This window comes from Echiichthys vipera (genome assembly GCF_963691815.1).
Source record: "Echiichthys vipera genome assembly, chromosome: 12".
Taxonomy (NCBI): domain Eukaryota; kingdom Metazoa; phylum Chordata; class Actinopteri; order Perciformes; family Trachinidae; genus Echiichthys; species Echiichthys vipera.
The window spans coordinates 11,832,095-11,846,742 of NC_139837.1; the positions used below are offsets into that span (position 1 = coordinate 11,832,095).

The 14,648-nt window shown below is 39.6% G+C and overlaps 1 protein-coding gene across 1 annotated transcript in view; it reads right to left on the reverse strand.

The window, feature by feature from the left end:
- LOC310954400 (uncharacterized protein C14orf132) overlaps positions 1 to 14,359 on the reverse strand; it is a gene marked incomplete at its 3' end in the record, with an annotated part of 28,718 nt that extends 14,359 nt beyond the window's left edge. The window contains exon 1 of the mRNA XM_083923837.1: positions 14,232 to 14,359. Within this exon, the coding sequence (XP_083779963.1) occupies positions 14,232 to 14,258 (27 nt within the window). The 5' untranslated portion in view covers positions 14,259 to 14,359. The remainder of the gene's footprint in view (positions 1 to 14,231) is intronic.
- Positions 14,360 to 14,648: the final 289 nt, after the last annotated feature.

The window sequence follows — 14,648 nt, forward strand, 5'->3', positions numbered from 1 at the left end:
GCCTCAAATCTTTTCCCTCCTGATTCCCAAAGGCGGCAATGACTTCAGAACCGCAGAGTCACTCCTCATCTCATGTAGGCGGAAAAGTCGTCTCCTCGTTAAGAGCAACACCTCATGTTCCCCCTCTTCTTTCTGAACATCGGGTATCATATTACTCACTCTTTTTTCTCAGTTCCCTTTTTTGGCTCTTTTTTAATCCCTGTTTTGCTGTAAGTGACGGAAAAATAGTTCAAAGGAAACCTTACTGCTGACTCTTGCATCTTCTTATGGCATGTATGTAATATGTATGAATACAGTGTATACAGTCTGTTAATCACGCTGTTACAGCATCTTTTGAAGTTTATTTCTCTTCTATCTGGGCAGTTCAAGTTCCCATATCTGCAGTACTCTCCTTAATATCCTATCTGATTAATTTCTGTGTTCCAGTGCAAAAGTTCTCTACATGACCACACATACCATGAAATATTTACATTAACATTGATAGCATTTGGCAGATGCTCTTATCCACATCGACTCTCACTCTATAGTGCTGTTTCTATAAGATAACTCCACTGGGGAATGTGACTGAAAGGTAGCAGGAGTCATTCAGAAATGATAGCCAGAGGGAAGGAATTTCTCTCACAAACCGCAATGACGTAACCATGCACACACAAACACTCTATGTAAACATAACACGTGTACAGTTCTGGTAAGTGCATTTTATTTGACATTGTTATTTGAGATAGTTAGACAACTTTTTATTAAATTAACAAAACATGTTTGAGTACACCTACAAAAGGGTAAAACTCATTAAGCAGTATCATCAAACTTTGTCCTCTAACTTCTCTTTGTGTGTGTGTGTGTGTGTGTGTGTGTGTGAGTGTGTGTGTGAAATATATCGCCACAATAGATGTACTGGAGGTTTGTTATTAATGAAAATGCCACCACTTTTCTGATCAGTCAATCAAACACTGCAGTCTTTCTTGTTCTGCAACCCTCAGCTAGTGCTGCAGACCCCTCTGAACCACCACTCTTCCTGTCAAATACAAATTAAGCATAACACGGTTCAATTCCTCAGAGCCTTCATCCCTTTATTGTTTGTTTCTTTTTACTCTATTTTTACATATAAAAGCACCTTGTCAATTATTTCCCCCTGGTTCTATTCCTCACTTGTGTAATAGGCTGCTAGCTGCTGTCTGAAACTGTCAATCTCGTGGAGGAACATGATTAATTGTCCCCTCTGTTATAGCCATATCCTACTTCCATACTAATTCGAAGCAGGTTTTGAGTCCGTATTTCTGTTCACAATGGAAAGAGAGAAGTTTGAGTATAGTTAAAAGTTAACCTGCACACTAAAACATGCACGACCTAAATCAACCCGTTCTCATTCATAGCTTGTCTCATACGGACTTGAGTTTTAAATATGTGGTTAATGTTCGGAATTTTAACAAAACTACTTGGTAGGTTTAGGTTTAGGTTTAGAAAAAGATTGTTTGGATTTAAAAAGTAGGCCTTGTTTAATAAATAACTTAAAGTTGCAGTCGGTTCTTAGTTAGTAGGCTCTGTGTGCACGTAGAGGTGCGTTCGTTTTCTAAAACCGGATGATTTATGTTGTTCTATCGGAGCATAGTGTCGGCTTCAGTGAATATGATCAAATATTGCTGACTGGGACTTTAAGTGGCGTATGTCACTTAAAATAAGTAAAAAAATTGACGTTTTACATGTAAGATAAACAGCGGCCTCCTGGGTGAAAGCCCTGTTCGTTTGACCCATCCCTCCACCCCACACTCCTCCCTAAGTGGACTTTGTTGTTCTTTTTAGTAAGTGGTCTCACAGTGCCGTGGTCAAGCAGTTGCTCTAAGCATCTAATATTTCCACAGATGGGTTTACACCCGGGTCAGTTCAAAGCCTGGTGCATCTCATACAGATGCTAAAGGATGCCTCGTGCGTTGGTATCAGACGCCGGGGGGGCTGTGACAGAGTGTTGGTATTTGCCGACCTATGAATGAGAACATTCTGCCTAAATCTGTCCAACAAGTGGGCAACCTGTCAGTCCAAATCAAGTGATGTCTACTCCACTTAGTTCATTTGTATTGTGCTCGGGTATTGTTTTTTAATGGCCATTTATTGTATACTTATCTCAGTCTCTATAATTTTAAAGTTGCTTTAGTCTAAATACTGTTCAGTGCACTCTACTGCACTTATACTATTACTGTATTTTCCACTTACAGGTGATAAAAATGGGTCCTTGACCCCTTACGCTGGGAAAGACTGCCTTAATCTAAATACATTGCAAATATGATACGTAACATTAACGTAAGTTTTGAGGGATTTTCAATTTTTGGCACAGAAACTCGTACATCTCAGGAGTTAAGAAAGCTTTCTCCCTCTGACACCAGCTTCAGGGTCTTTAAGCAGTTCGCTGTCCAATATCATTCTCTGTTGCACTAACTGTAGGCTATAATATTGTCTCTCTTCTAATATCTGTCACATGAACACCTCTCATACTGTATTTCTCTTTCACTGCTCTGCTTTAGAAATACATTCTGTGTTGTAAATTTCCTCTTTGGTAACATTTTTGTGAACGAATCTTACCCAGAAACAGCGCAGAACGGGCAGAGGTACTGTTTAAGGCAATTCTAGTCGTGAAATCTTGAAAATGTTCTTGTACTAGGCCCAATGGCTTTGTGAAGCCATGGTTGACCCTTAATGTTTTTTTTCAGAGTGTAAATTGCCATCAGCATAGCAACACAACTGCTGTAAAATGAAATTAGCGTCTCAACGCCTTCAATGGTGTAGCTACTACAGTACTGTATATACCGCTGCAGGTTGGCATCAGCATTTATGAATGGTTGCTGTATGTATTTTCCCTGTGGGAGGTGGGGGGGGGGGTGTTGTGAATTTGTCACGCGAATGCCATGTTGGCCTAGTTACAGTGTTCAGATACTGTAACAGTTCAGCAGTGCTCCCTCACTCTACACGCCCTCAGTCTTGAATTAATATCATGTTTGCAGTATGTGTGTGTGCCCGTGTATTTATGTAAGTGTGTGCATGTACAGTGTGAGGCATCAAAGAAAGACATGATTGTTAGTTTATGGATCATGTGAAACAACACATGTATGCAACAGCCAAGTCATATGTAAATTATTCCTTTGCAATGAAAAAAATCCTAACTGATCTGATTAAATGCCTTAACACGCACACACTCGCTCTCTCACTCTCTTGTTCTTTAAGGTGCTGCATTTATTGTTTCAGGCCTCCTGTCCATAAATCACGGCTATAAACAAATAGATTTCTGTGTCCTCCCCACTCTGAGATGGATATATATCACAGAGGGCAATGAGGTGGGCGTCAGAACACAAAGCCTTGCCTGTACGTGTGTGTTTGTGTGTAAGCTGGGAACATCACATAAATGCCAACAACACTCTCAGGTGTGAAATTAATCAATTGCTACGTGTTCACAGTCTTCGATTAGCAATTGCAGCAATAAACAATATCATTGCTCCGAAATGATACATGAGTTTGAATGTTTTTTTACACAGGTGGGTAAATAATAATCGACAGCATCAACCTTAGGACTGAAACTGTAGTCGATACAACAATATGGTATTTATCTCAAACTAGGGTTGTCAAAAAAAATAGATACTAAAAATTAGTATCGGATTAGATAGTAACTTGCAAAATGATCAATACTTTTGTCGTCAACAGTGCAGCCTCCACCTCCTCTAGTTTACGTGAAACGTTACCCAGCAGCGCTGCAAACAAAACAAGACAGAAGCTACAGCTCGTCTCTCTGAGCACATGAACGCTTGTCCATCACTTTATGCAGCATGCAAGGCTAATGACCAAGGAAAGGCTAAGGATGTAAACAAGCCACTAGCGTCAAGCGTCTAATCATAAACAGTAACGTTAAAGGAGGAGCTAAGCAGCTAACATCACGTACCGTTATGAGGTGTTCATTTAACAGGACAACACATTAACGTGTCTGAAAAGTCAACCAGCAACGAGACAGAAACAGTGTCAGCCTGCTATACCAACTCTATTTAATCAGCAGCGATAATATGGTGCCAAGTCACCAGAAACACAGAAGATAAACAGGACTGTAGCTGAATACATTAGCATGGACCAGATCCCTGTTTACACTGTGGAGAAACCTAACTTCAACTTATTCACCAATTGAATCCAAGGTTCAACCTCCTTCATGGAATCATTTAATGTCCACAGAAATCCCTGACCTATACAACACAATTAAACAAACAAGAGTGTGAACATATTTGTCATATTTGTATACACCCTATAGTTATGTGTTTTCTTTCTTTTTCTACTAGACGTCAGACATCTTTTTAAAAGTGTTGTTACTGATATTGTTTGTATTGTTCTAATCTTTATCTTAAAAATTCTCTCTAATTTCTTTTTTTTATTTTCTCCCCGTGGTATCGAAAATGGTATCTGGTACCGAGTATCGGTATCGACTTTGAAATTCTAGTATTGTGACAACCCTATCTCAACACACAGCATCTGCAAAAAATAGCTTGAAGCTCTAGCTGCGAATTGATTGACAACTACTTGTAAGCTCTATATAAGATTAAAAAAGTTAGTGAACTTCTCTACCACTTATGCATACCAGCGGGCATTCCCAATGATTTCCATATGTAATACAACTGTGCCTGATTCATCATCAGGCTTTAAAGGTGCATGCAACCGAAATGAGAAGGTCGCAGTCAAATTTCCTTCATAGCAAACACAGAGCTGTGGAGCATTAAAGCAAAGCGATTACTATGACAAAAATAGCGGTTATGAATCTAATACCTTACCTTTTGAGGAGTTCATCAGCAGGGAAATTGAAACTCATCCATTTGTAGCCTAATAATCGGATGCATATGACACAGTGAACTATGAGACTGAAATACAATCATTGAGGTCTAACAGGAAGGGTGTCGCATAATCTGGGATAATGAGATGCTGTGTAGATATAGTCAGATAGTTCCTGAGCTGGGGGTACTGAAACCTTAAATTCTAAAGCCTTGGACTCCAAACTCCAAAGATTTTTTGTCTTAGGGCAGTATTATTTGATGGGGAGTAGAGGTGCATTATGTGCAATATAACCATAGCTCCTTTGCAGATTGAGCAATAAGTGAGTGAGCAAGAGAAAATGAAGGAGAGTCCTGTCTGAACTCTGTCATTAGTTTCAGGGCGGCTTTCTTTGAACACACCCCAAGGTCAGACACAAAGAGTAAAGCCCTGTGAAATACATCAAATCAAAGCAGGTTTTGCTGTTGTGTTATTATAGAGGCACTGTTTGAAGGTAGGGTTTTAAAGCTTGTGGCGAAAACTGACAGTAATCCTATCGTCCAACAATGGAAAACAATCTAAAACCCCTTTAAAATGATGTCATGTTATTAATATGTTAATGTTAGATTTGTGTTCAAGCCAAAAGGGGTAATTTACTGAAATTGCATCTAGGGATGAAAAGATTTTTAATTGATATCACCTGGCAAACTGAAAAAAAAGCAGTGCTGTTCTCACAACATGATCATACAGTTTTATTACTTTGTTTAGCACGCTAATGATTTCAAAAAATGCATAATGATCTCAATAAATTACAGCACTAGTCTATATTTAACTACAATCATTTTCATCTAGGCTTTCTCCTCGATAGTGTGTAATCAGCTGCTGCCATTCAGCATCTTGCCTTCAAAAGCAAAGCAGGCACACACTGTTAAACTCCTATAATTCCCACCCATGTTTCCTTTTCATTAAAATAAGTGCTCATGAGCTGAATTCAAATTCAAATTTTGTGTGTGCTTCAATGGCAAATGTCCCTATGGATCCTTTTTTTAAGATAAGGAAGATGAGTCAATATTCATCACAGTTTCACCTAAGATCATAGCTCAGTTTTATTCAAAGACATACCAATAAAGGGGATAAAGCTGCTTTGAAATTATCTCAGGATGAGTGAAAAATAGATAATTTATATGGGAATACATAATTCATACCTGCTGAATATGAGAGGCACAGTTACATAGGAAGCATAGGGGGGGTTAGGTATATTAGGGAAAGATGTTATTACTCCGTACTTTGCTGTCACAGTCCATTAAGTGTCCCTTTCATTCTCCCCAGAACTTCTTTCAATATGCAATCACTCAGTTCAGGTGCAAAGCAGCTGGGAGATGCTTGTGTCTACAGTGCAAGCATGTTGTAAACTATGATAGCATGGAGACACTGGGAAATTATGGCTAGTAATGTGGCAGCTGAATCGCATTATTTTCATCAATCACAGCTGAATCGCATTATTTTCATCAATCACAGTATTCTCTGAAATGTCCCTGCAATCTAACCAGTAACTGACTTGTAGGTAAGCACTGCCCTTAAATGTGGTTTCTGCAACGATCAAGCTCTCTGTTTCTGCACAGCGCATGTGCAGTTTACAAGGATAATAGTGACAGATTTACCTATAAAAAACTTATTTTTAAAGGTATGAAATAAATCAAAAAAGTGATTATCCAAACCTTGAGTTTCGCTTTTATACTTTGTTTCAGCTTTCAGAGAAATCCAAAGCTTGACAGTCCTGCAGTGCCTGGTTACGGTTGCTAAGTTATGATTGGACGATTGCTGATCAGGGAACGGGTTTAGCAAACGTTCCATTTGTTTACAAGGTTGTTGGCGCCTGCTTCCACAGTTATCAGAGCCAAAAATAGAGATCTCCAGCCTCCTGCTGGTTAGTCAATTGTTCCCAATGAGAGCATTAAGATTTCTCACTTTTAACAGGAGGAGACTGACCCTGGGGCTACTAATTTAACCCAACCACCTGCAGCTGCAGTGGCTCTCTCCAATATCAGCAACAAATAGATAACATAAACTGTTGTTTTTTTAATGAGTCTTTGTCTTAAATATGGAGAGGATGACATAAAAATCAGTCATGCAAAGAAAACCTCCAACAAAAATACAGAACATTGTTTGTTCTGAATGCTCCTGCCTCCAGTGTATTCTATGTTCTCTACGTGCAGTAGGCTACATCAAGTGAAGTGGCCCTGCTGTGAAAAGCAGGGTTACATCTTCATCACTTTAAGGCGTTCATATTTTCCTCATATATGAACGGCCTACCTCTTAACATTGTATACTGGCCCTTCGCATCCTATGTTTTTTAATGTAGTGTTGCGTTGATAGCACACGATTCGTTCAAAATAAAGCATCTTTTGGGGAAACAAATTGAACTGAATCACTTCCTGTAATGATCCATTCATTTCTCAGTGCAGTTGAGCTCCTTTAGTTGCAAGCTAACGTGCAGGCTCTCACCAAGCTAGTCATCAATTCACTGGTTTGCAAATGGTATCTTCTATCTATCTATCTAATTAAATTCTCAACTCACTGGATTTTCCTTCACGGACGGCCGTTGATTAGCAAGCTGAACTGAACCAAATGTTCAGGTTTTAGGTCATTGAGAGGGACTATGAAGCCGGATTTCCAGTCAAGCGCCGCAAGCTCACAGTGTATGTTCAGCGCTTTCTTCACTGAACTTACAACACAGTGAACGTGAGCCCTGATTGAGTCGTTTAGTTGCCCCTCTACCTCCCTCTCAGGTCTTGATGTCATGGAGTAGGACGTATTACCGAACATAGGTTATAACTTTATATTTAAGTTTGCAAGTGGTAACTTAATTCTACTTTCTCAGTTTAATAAAGTTTAACTGAAAGTTCAGCCAGGTTTCAGTTCAGTGGGTGCGACTTGAACAAATCTTAATGAACTGATTCTAGTGAGAAAAAAACCCTCCTTTGCCCATCACTCTTTGAATGCTCCTGCTGGCTATGTGAAGTCACACATTCATATTGTACAGACTCACTGGTTTGATTTGTAAAAATATTCTGCCAATTTTAGTGTGATTTATCTGAACGATGATAGAATATAGACATAAAGGGACACATGGTGCAGGTAAAAAACCTAAGTATGAATGACCCTGAAATGAAAAGGCTTCAAGCCGCTAAATATAGAAAACAGACCTAACACAGACTGATCATCTGTTTTAAAGCATTGCTTATTCTTGTGCATACAGCTCCTGGAGTAACCTAATAGGTTAAAGGTCACTGTTGTTTTGTGAACCTCTTTACACTGCAGGGTCATAAAAGTGGAAAATGTTCTCTATCTCAAGACTGAAGTGCTGAAAAAACTGTCAAAACACCAGAGGGGAAATGAACTCCTAGGGATGAAAAGGCTGGTGTGAGATTATTGCACACTTCAAATAAGCCTCCACTATAGAGACCAGGAGATTTATTCTTTAAAAGGGACAGTCCGGGTGTGAAGAATGCACAGTGAGATAACATGATTATGTAATTGAATTTTTTTATGCAATTGAGGACAAAGATGGTCTGGATATAGACCTTGTGGCTGTTGCTATTTTGCAAAGCGTGCTTAATAGGAAAATAATCTCATCTGTGAACTATTCAACTTGCATCTCTATATCTGGCTTCATATCAGGGGGTAGTGGTGCACAAAGGCGTCTTCTCACTCCATCTCCAGCCAGTCTTTCTCTGATCGTATGTCACTTATACGAGAGTTTGGTCCAATCGGCTTTATTCGACCTTATAATCAAAGTAGCTTTTGCAAACTACAATTAAATGCTGGTTGTATCCTGCAAAAGAGTGTGTGGAGCTGATTGCATCCGACTATGATATATCTACTAACTTTAAAATCATCAACTGTGATTGTATTGACTTTCTGGCATATTGTCCTATCATTTGGCACAAAAGTAAACCAAAAGCGTATTTGCCAGTCCTGTCTGTTCCTGGTCCTCGTACTGTGAGTAAATACAGACGGCATTGTTTGTGTTGAGGCTGCAAACCGCTCCCTCCATCCTCATACAGAACATTCGTACTTTCACTGTCATCTGTCCTTTCTAACTCGGGCAGAGATTGACAACCCTGTCAGGTAGAATGACTCAGAGCCGCAGCTCCACTGAACAAGTGATTGAGTAATGAGAAGTGCTGATGGCCTGTCATGAGGAGACAGATATCTGATGTGAGACCATGGAAACAGACTTATAGCTTCTCATTTAGAGGAGAACTGTCCAAACATGTAATGGAAAGGAAATACACAGAGTGATGTGTTCCTTCTGTTCCTTTTTCTTACGCATGGGGATCAAAGTTGCCACAATAATCGTTTTTTTAAAAAGGTCTCTGAGTGCATGCACATGTGTACATGCAAAAATGACTAAAAGGCCAAGTCCATTGGGTCACTGTGCACTGAATACAAAGAGCCTGAAGGGTTTTGCTGCCCTGTGTGGCAAATCTGTCAGCTAAAGCAAGTCTGAGACTGGCATTATGCCCAGGGTGGCTCCAGAGCCTATCTACAGTACTTCAGACTTGACCTCAACATCAGTTAGTAACTGAGTAGCACAGTGGCTCATTGTTTATGCTTTAACATCTGCCATATGAATCCTTTCAACAGGGGTATCCTGCACAAGGTGCAAAGATAAACAAAGTGTGATTAGGTTTGTCTCCTAAAAATTACATTCCCATACAACAAATTGGGATTCTCAATTACATTTCGACGGAAGTGTATTTTGTCCTGGATATTGATTGTTTTTTGCCGTTTTCACATATGAACGTCCCACAATATCGGGAGAATCCGATTCCGCAGATAGTGTGTTTTTAACACATGGAACACACAACAGGGGATTCTCAATTACTGGAAATACTCTGTTAGGTATAGGCGAGGGGTGGCGCCGGGGAGAGCAGCAGGAGGGAGGACATGAAGAGGTTTGTATTTTAGTCATAAACAACCGGGTCTCTTGCTGTTCTTTGAATTTGATGATTTTGGTGTCTGTCCTTGATGACAGAAGTTCATGAATCTCTCCAGTTAGACATATTCGTTGAAGTATTTGTGTAAATCACCCTTCTTCACCGTCTGAGGTTTGTTTTCCTCTGCTGCTGGCTGCAGCATGATGTAACATCAACAACACACCCATTCAATCTCTGTTAATACACTGGAGGATGAGCGTCTTTGATAATTTTAGGTTTGCATTGCATGAGCGAAAAGGGCTTTTAAAATATTTCACAAAAACTTTTCTAATGAAAGTCCAAAAGTTCACGTAGACAGGAGGTCATCCTGTTTATTCCTCTTGCGAAACCAACAGTCAGTGTAGACTTGTTTATGTAATGTACTTAACAACATGAAAATGCTATCGGTACAACTCTTTTCACAATCACAGTAGTTGGTCTGGAAAAATCAATGTACATGTGAGTGCAAGTTGAAAAATAAATCTTGATATCCATATCTAGGGAGCTAAAGGAAGTTATCTGAAACATTTCTCAGTTTGGTCTATTTGAAAAGATACAAACCAAATTGTCTCATTGCCCTCAGTTTAGTATTCAAAAGCTTTACTGTGATTTGTCACCTATTAATCCGTGTTTTGTCACGCTTGAGGATGCCACCACTTTCAGCCTCATGAAGCATGTCCTTTTTCATTTCAAACCAGAGAGGCATTGCTGCCAAATGCAAATCATTCGCCAAACACAGAAGCATATACATTGTTCTGTAGAGAGGTATTTGGTATGTTAATGTCATATCTTACAAAATATTTGTAAGAAGAGTGACAAATGCAGCGAAACAATGGCCAATTATGTTGTGATGGCCAATTGTTTATAATGGAACAAATCTTAAAATCCTCAAAGATGTATAAACCATTTCACAGTTGCAAATGTAAACATCTAAATGTGTCCCATTTAATATCCTGTTAGAGAGTGAGAGAACAGCTAGAGAACAGCTGACAGGAAGTTAACAAGGACCAAGGCTGTTGCCTAGCAATGTAATTCTATTGAAAAGGTCTATACCACTAATGAGTTAAATATGTTCTCTTTAAATACACTTGGAATCCATCCACTCCATAAAATGGACTGATTGGTCTGGCTTTGTGACATGAAACTGCCACTCCTCAGTTAAAAACACAGACAGGTTAATGAGCACCATGACCGGACTAGTGATTAGTCAATCAGTCCCAAGGGCAGGACCAAGGCCATTGTCAAGCTGTGTGTTTACACTGACGAAACTCACCAGCAAATCACAACCAAGTTTGTTAAATGTGCTAACGTCATAGGCTCTGCCGTAGAGTATGTGGTTGCTAATGTTGCAGCTGCTAAACGGCTGAGTTGAGCTAACTGACTTGTTTCACTCTCAGAATTGGTTCGATTTGGTCTGATAACATTTTAGAAAGTCTAGAAGAGCCATGTGAATTATTCAACGCCTATTCAACCATGGAGCGTGACCAGAAGATAGCCGGAGGTCTCTTGTGATTGGTTAGTAAAAAATCCAATCCCCCTCTCCCATGGAAATCAGTTAGTGCAGGCAATGTCAGACTGAATATAGAAAGGTGATGTAACTAGTTGACAATTCTACATGATATCAGGCACATATACACTGCAGCAACAACGATATATACCCAATACTACAGGGAGAAAATCAATACCCGGCTCCTTTTGAGTTGAACTTCTTTAAAAACTTTCCCTGTCTTGAGGAGAGAACAGTTATGGCAGCATCCGTCATCTTTTAAAGACAAAGTGATGGCAAAGGTCCAGTGGTTTGCAGACGGCAGAGCCACGCTGAGATGGATGGACAAAAGAATCATCCATTGTGAAGTCAATCTTTAAAACTCCAGGGACATTTTCCTGACTTCATTCGCAGTCAACATTACCGAGTCACTCAGGGCACTGGAATGAATTTCACCTCAACAAAATGAGTCATTAGCTCTCTGATAGGGCTGCATTCATGAGGAGGAGGTATATGGGTGTCTGGAAAAAGGTGAGCTGGAAGTATGATATGATGGGGTCACAGTTCTTTGAAATGGAAACTGTACACATAAAAACGGCCACTGCCTTGACCGTCCCATTATGTTGATTTGAATGGCAATGTCTGTTCTACTTATTCTTTTTTATTATAGTTTATCTGATATTGTTACAGCCACCATTTTTTTCACATCTGTGACCACACAAATATTGACAAGGACATTCTCCGAATGCCCTTGTGGATGTTTTATCTGCAAGTACCCTTTTCATTTTAGCTGTTTGGTGATTCGTAATTGAATAGGATTGTTTTTTTCTATGCAAACAGTTGACTGCCAAGTTTGGCAATAAACCAGCTGTCTGAGGATAACATTAAGTGAACTGTTAACTTCTTGTATGACCTGTTTACTCTTTCTACCTTGGACTCATTTTCAGCACTAACAGCTACACAACTGCTAGACTATTGAGTCTTGATTCATAACTATCAAGAGATAATTGGATTTATGCCCTGACAACTTTTATTCCCATTTTAAAATTCTCCTTTAAAAAGAGAGGTTACATGTTTCAAGTGTGATATAACCACTGTATTTGTTAATTCATGCACAGCATTATGTTTTTGGGTTCTCCAGCCATGCGTCCCATTTTTATTAACACGATATCTTAGGAACCACTGCAGGGAATTTCTTCAAATGACAGATTTCCACTTGGACTCAAGGAGGAACTGATTAGATTTTGGAAGTCAAAGGTCAAGGTCACTGTGACTTCACAAAACACATATTTGTCCATAACTGAAGAACTCCGACACATTTCACAAATGGACAAAAATTAAGTGACAACATTTTATATCCACATGGTCAAAGGTCAGCTTCACTGTGGCATCATGATATTTCCTGTCCATTATTCAACACATGACCCAGGAACCCAGGAGGGGCAGACATTTGTTCAGAATTGGTGACAGTAATCTTGTGGTGACTGTATAGATCTTTTGTGCCAGTGAGTTAAAGATGTGTGTGAAGCATCCACTTTTTCGCCAAAGAAATACACTTAATGCCTTTTTAATTGAATTTCTCCAGTCTTCACTGCATATATCATGCAAGTCTGGACAGACGCAAGGCAGCAATTCTACTTGGGAATTTACCACACTAAGGCCATACTGTCAAATTGAAATTATGTTTCAAAGTGGGGAATTGCCAACGCTCCTTTGATTTAGTCTGTTTCTGGAATCTATGTTTTCCTGATTTGTAATGTCTATCATTAAATGTATTATCAAATACTCTTTCACAATTTCTTCTAATAAAGACCAGTTTCTTGTCTGTCGTAACAGTGTTTAGCTTGCTGCGAAGCTATGCATATCCACGCATAGCCAGGTGAAAAAAAAAATACTACATCAGTACTACATTGAGTCCCCAGCTCCAGCTGAGTGGTTTCCAACACTTTGGATTTCAACCATTCCCAGTTGTGAATATGAGTAACTGACTGCTCACATAAACAGACTGAGAGTGGTCTACCTCCTTCACTATGCTGCTGTAAGTCCCAGTAAACATGGTTCCTGTGCAATGCTACCCAACGGAAGTTTCTACAAGAGCACATTAACTCCATGAAGACATTAAATCACCAAAGTAATCAGAAAAATTTACATTGATTCTCAATGAAAGTTTGCATCATGATAGTGCTGCCTGTTTTGAGGTTGCATGCTCTCCCTTGCCATTTTAATCATATAAAAGAAAGATTTATTTTCAGGTGGCTCCATTCTCCAATAAGTTTCTATTTTTGGGATTCTTGATTTAAAAAATGTAGGAGCATTTGGCTAAGTCCGGCCCACAAAACAGCCCTTGGCAGCAAAGATAATGCTCTGAACCCTTTTAATAGCAGTTGCACAGAAAATGGCAAAGTAGATTGCATAGGCAGCCAGACACTGAGAGGGGAAATTGAAGATAAATCACATGTACAAAACAGATGCACAATAGAACATGTTCTCTATGAAGGCAAAATAAATGACATAAATGACAAATGACATATTCCAATGCATTGCTATGCAAAGCACAAGTATGCCACCAGTGCTTGGCACAAGAAAACTGGCGTCATTTCACCACAAAAATACAACAGATTCTAGATTCTGACACACAAAGGGACAGCGTGTTCCTTATTAACTACAATAAGCATAAAGCCTGATAAACTTATAAACAATAACTATTTACTAAAATACCACTACAACAATATTGCAATACAGTAAAGGGGGGATAAGTAGCCAACCATAAAGTCCAATCAGCAATATTATGGAAATATGTATTGACTTTCCAGTTAAGGGAACAACATTTATTATGTTATAGATATTGATTAACGGTGTTCACACGATTAAAATGTGAAATTGTCAACGTGAACTTGTTGACCGGCCACGCCCATGAAATCAACGGACAAATGGAATAAAAAGTTCGGACGAGACAAACGGTCTTTGTGCAAATTTGAGGAAAGACGTCTCACCTGCGCAGCCATAAATGACAGATCCATACTGTTGCTCCGATCAAGCCAAGGCACTCAATGAAAGATGCAAACGTGCGTAGTTGTTTCTCTTATTCCCCGATGGAACATTTGCCTTCCTTTTGTGTTTTAAGTCGGCATCCACAGTGCTCTGCAAGTTGACGGACTTCACGTGAGGAGGAGCATGTCGAGGATGAGAAATAACAATAAAGAGGAGGCGGAGGAGGAGATAATGAAGGGGTGTGACAAAAAGAAGCAGGCAGAGATGCTGGGCAGACGGAGAAGTGAAGGGATGTGGATGCGAGAGAAGGAAGGAGGCTGTGGAGCTGGACTGTCACATGTAACGGAGGAGGTGCAAGTCCCCCCCCCCCCCCCCCCCGCCCCTCTCTCTCTCATTTTCTTTAATCTTCTTTGTGTCTC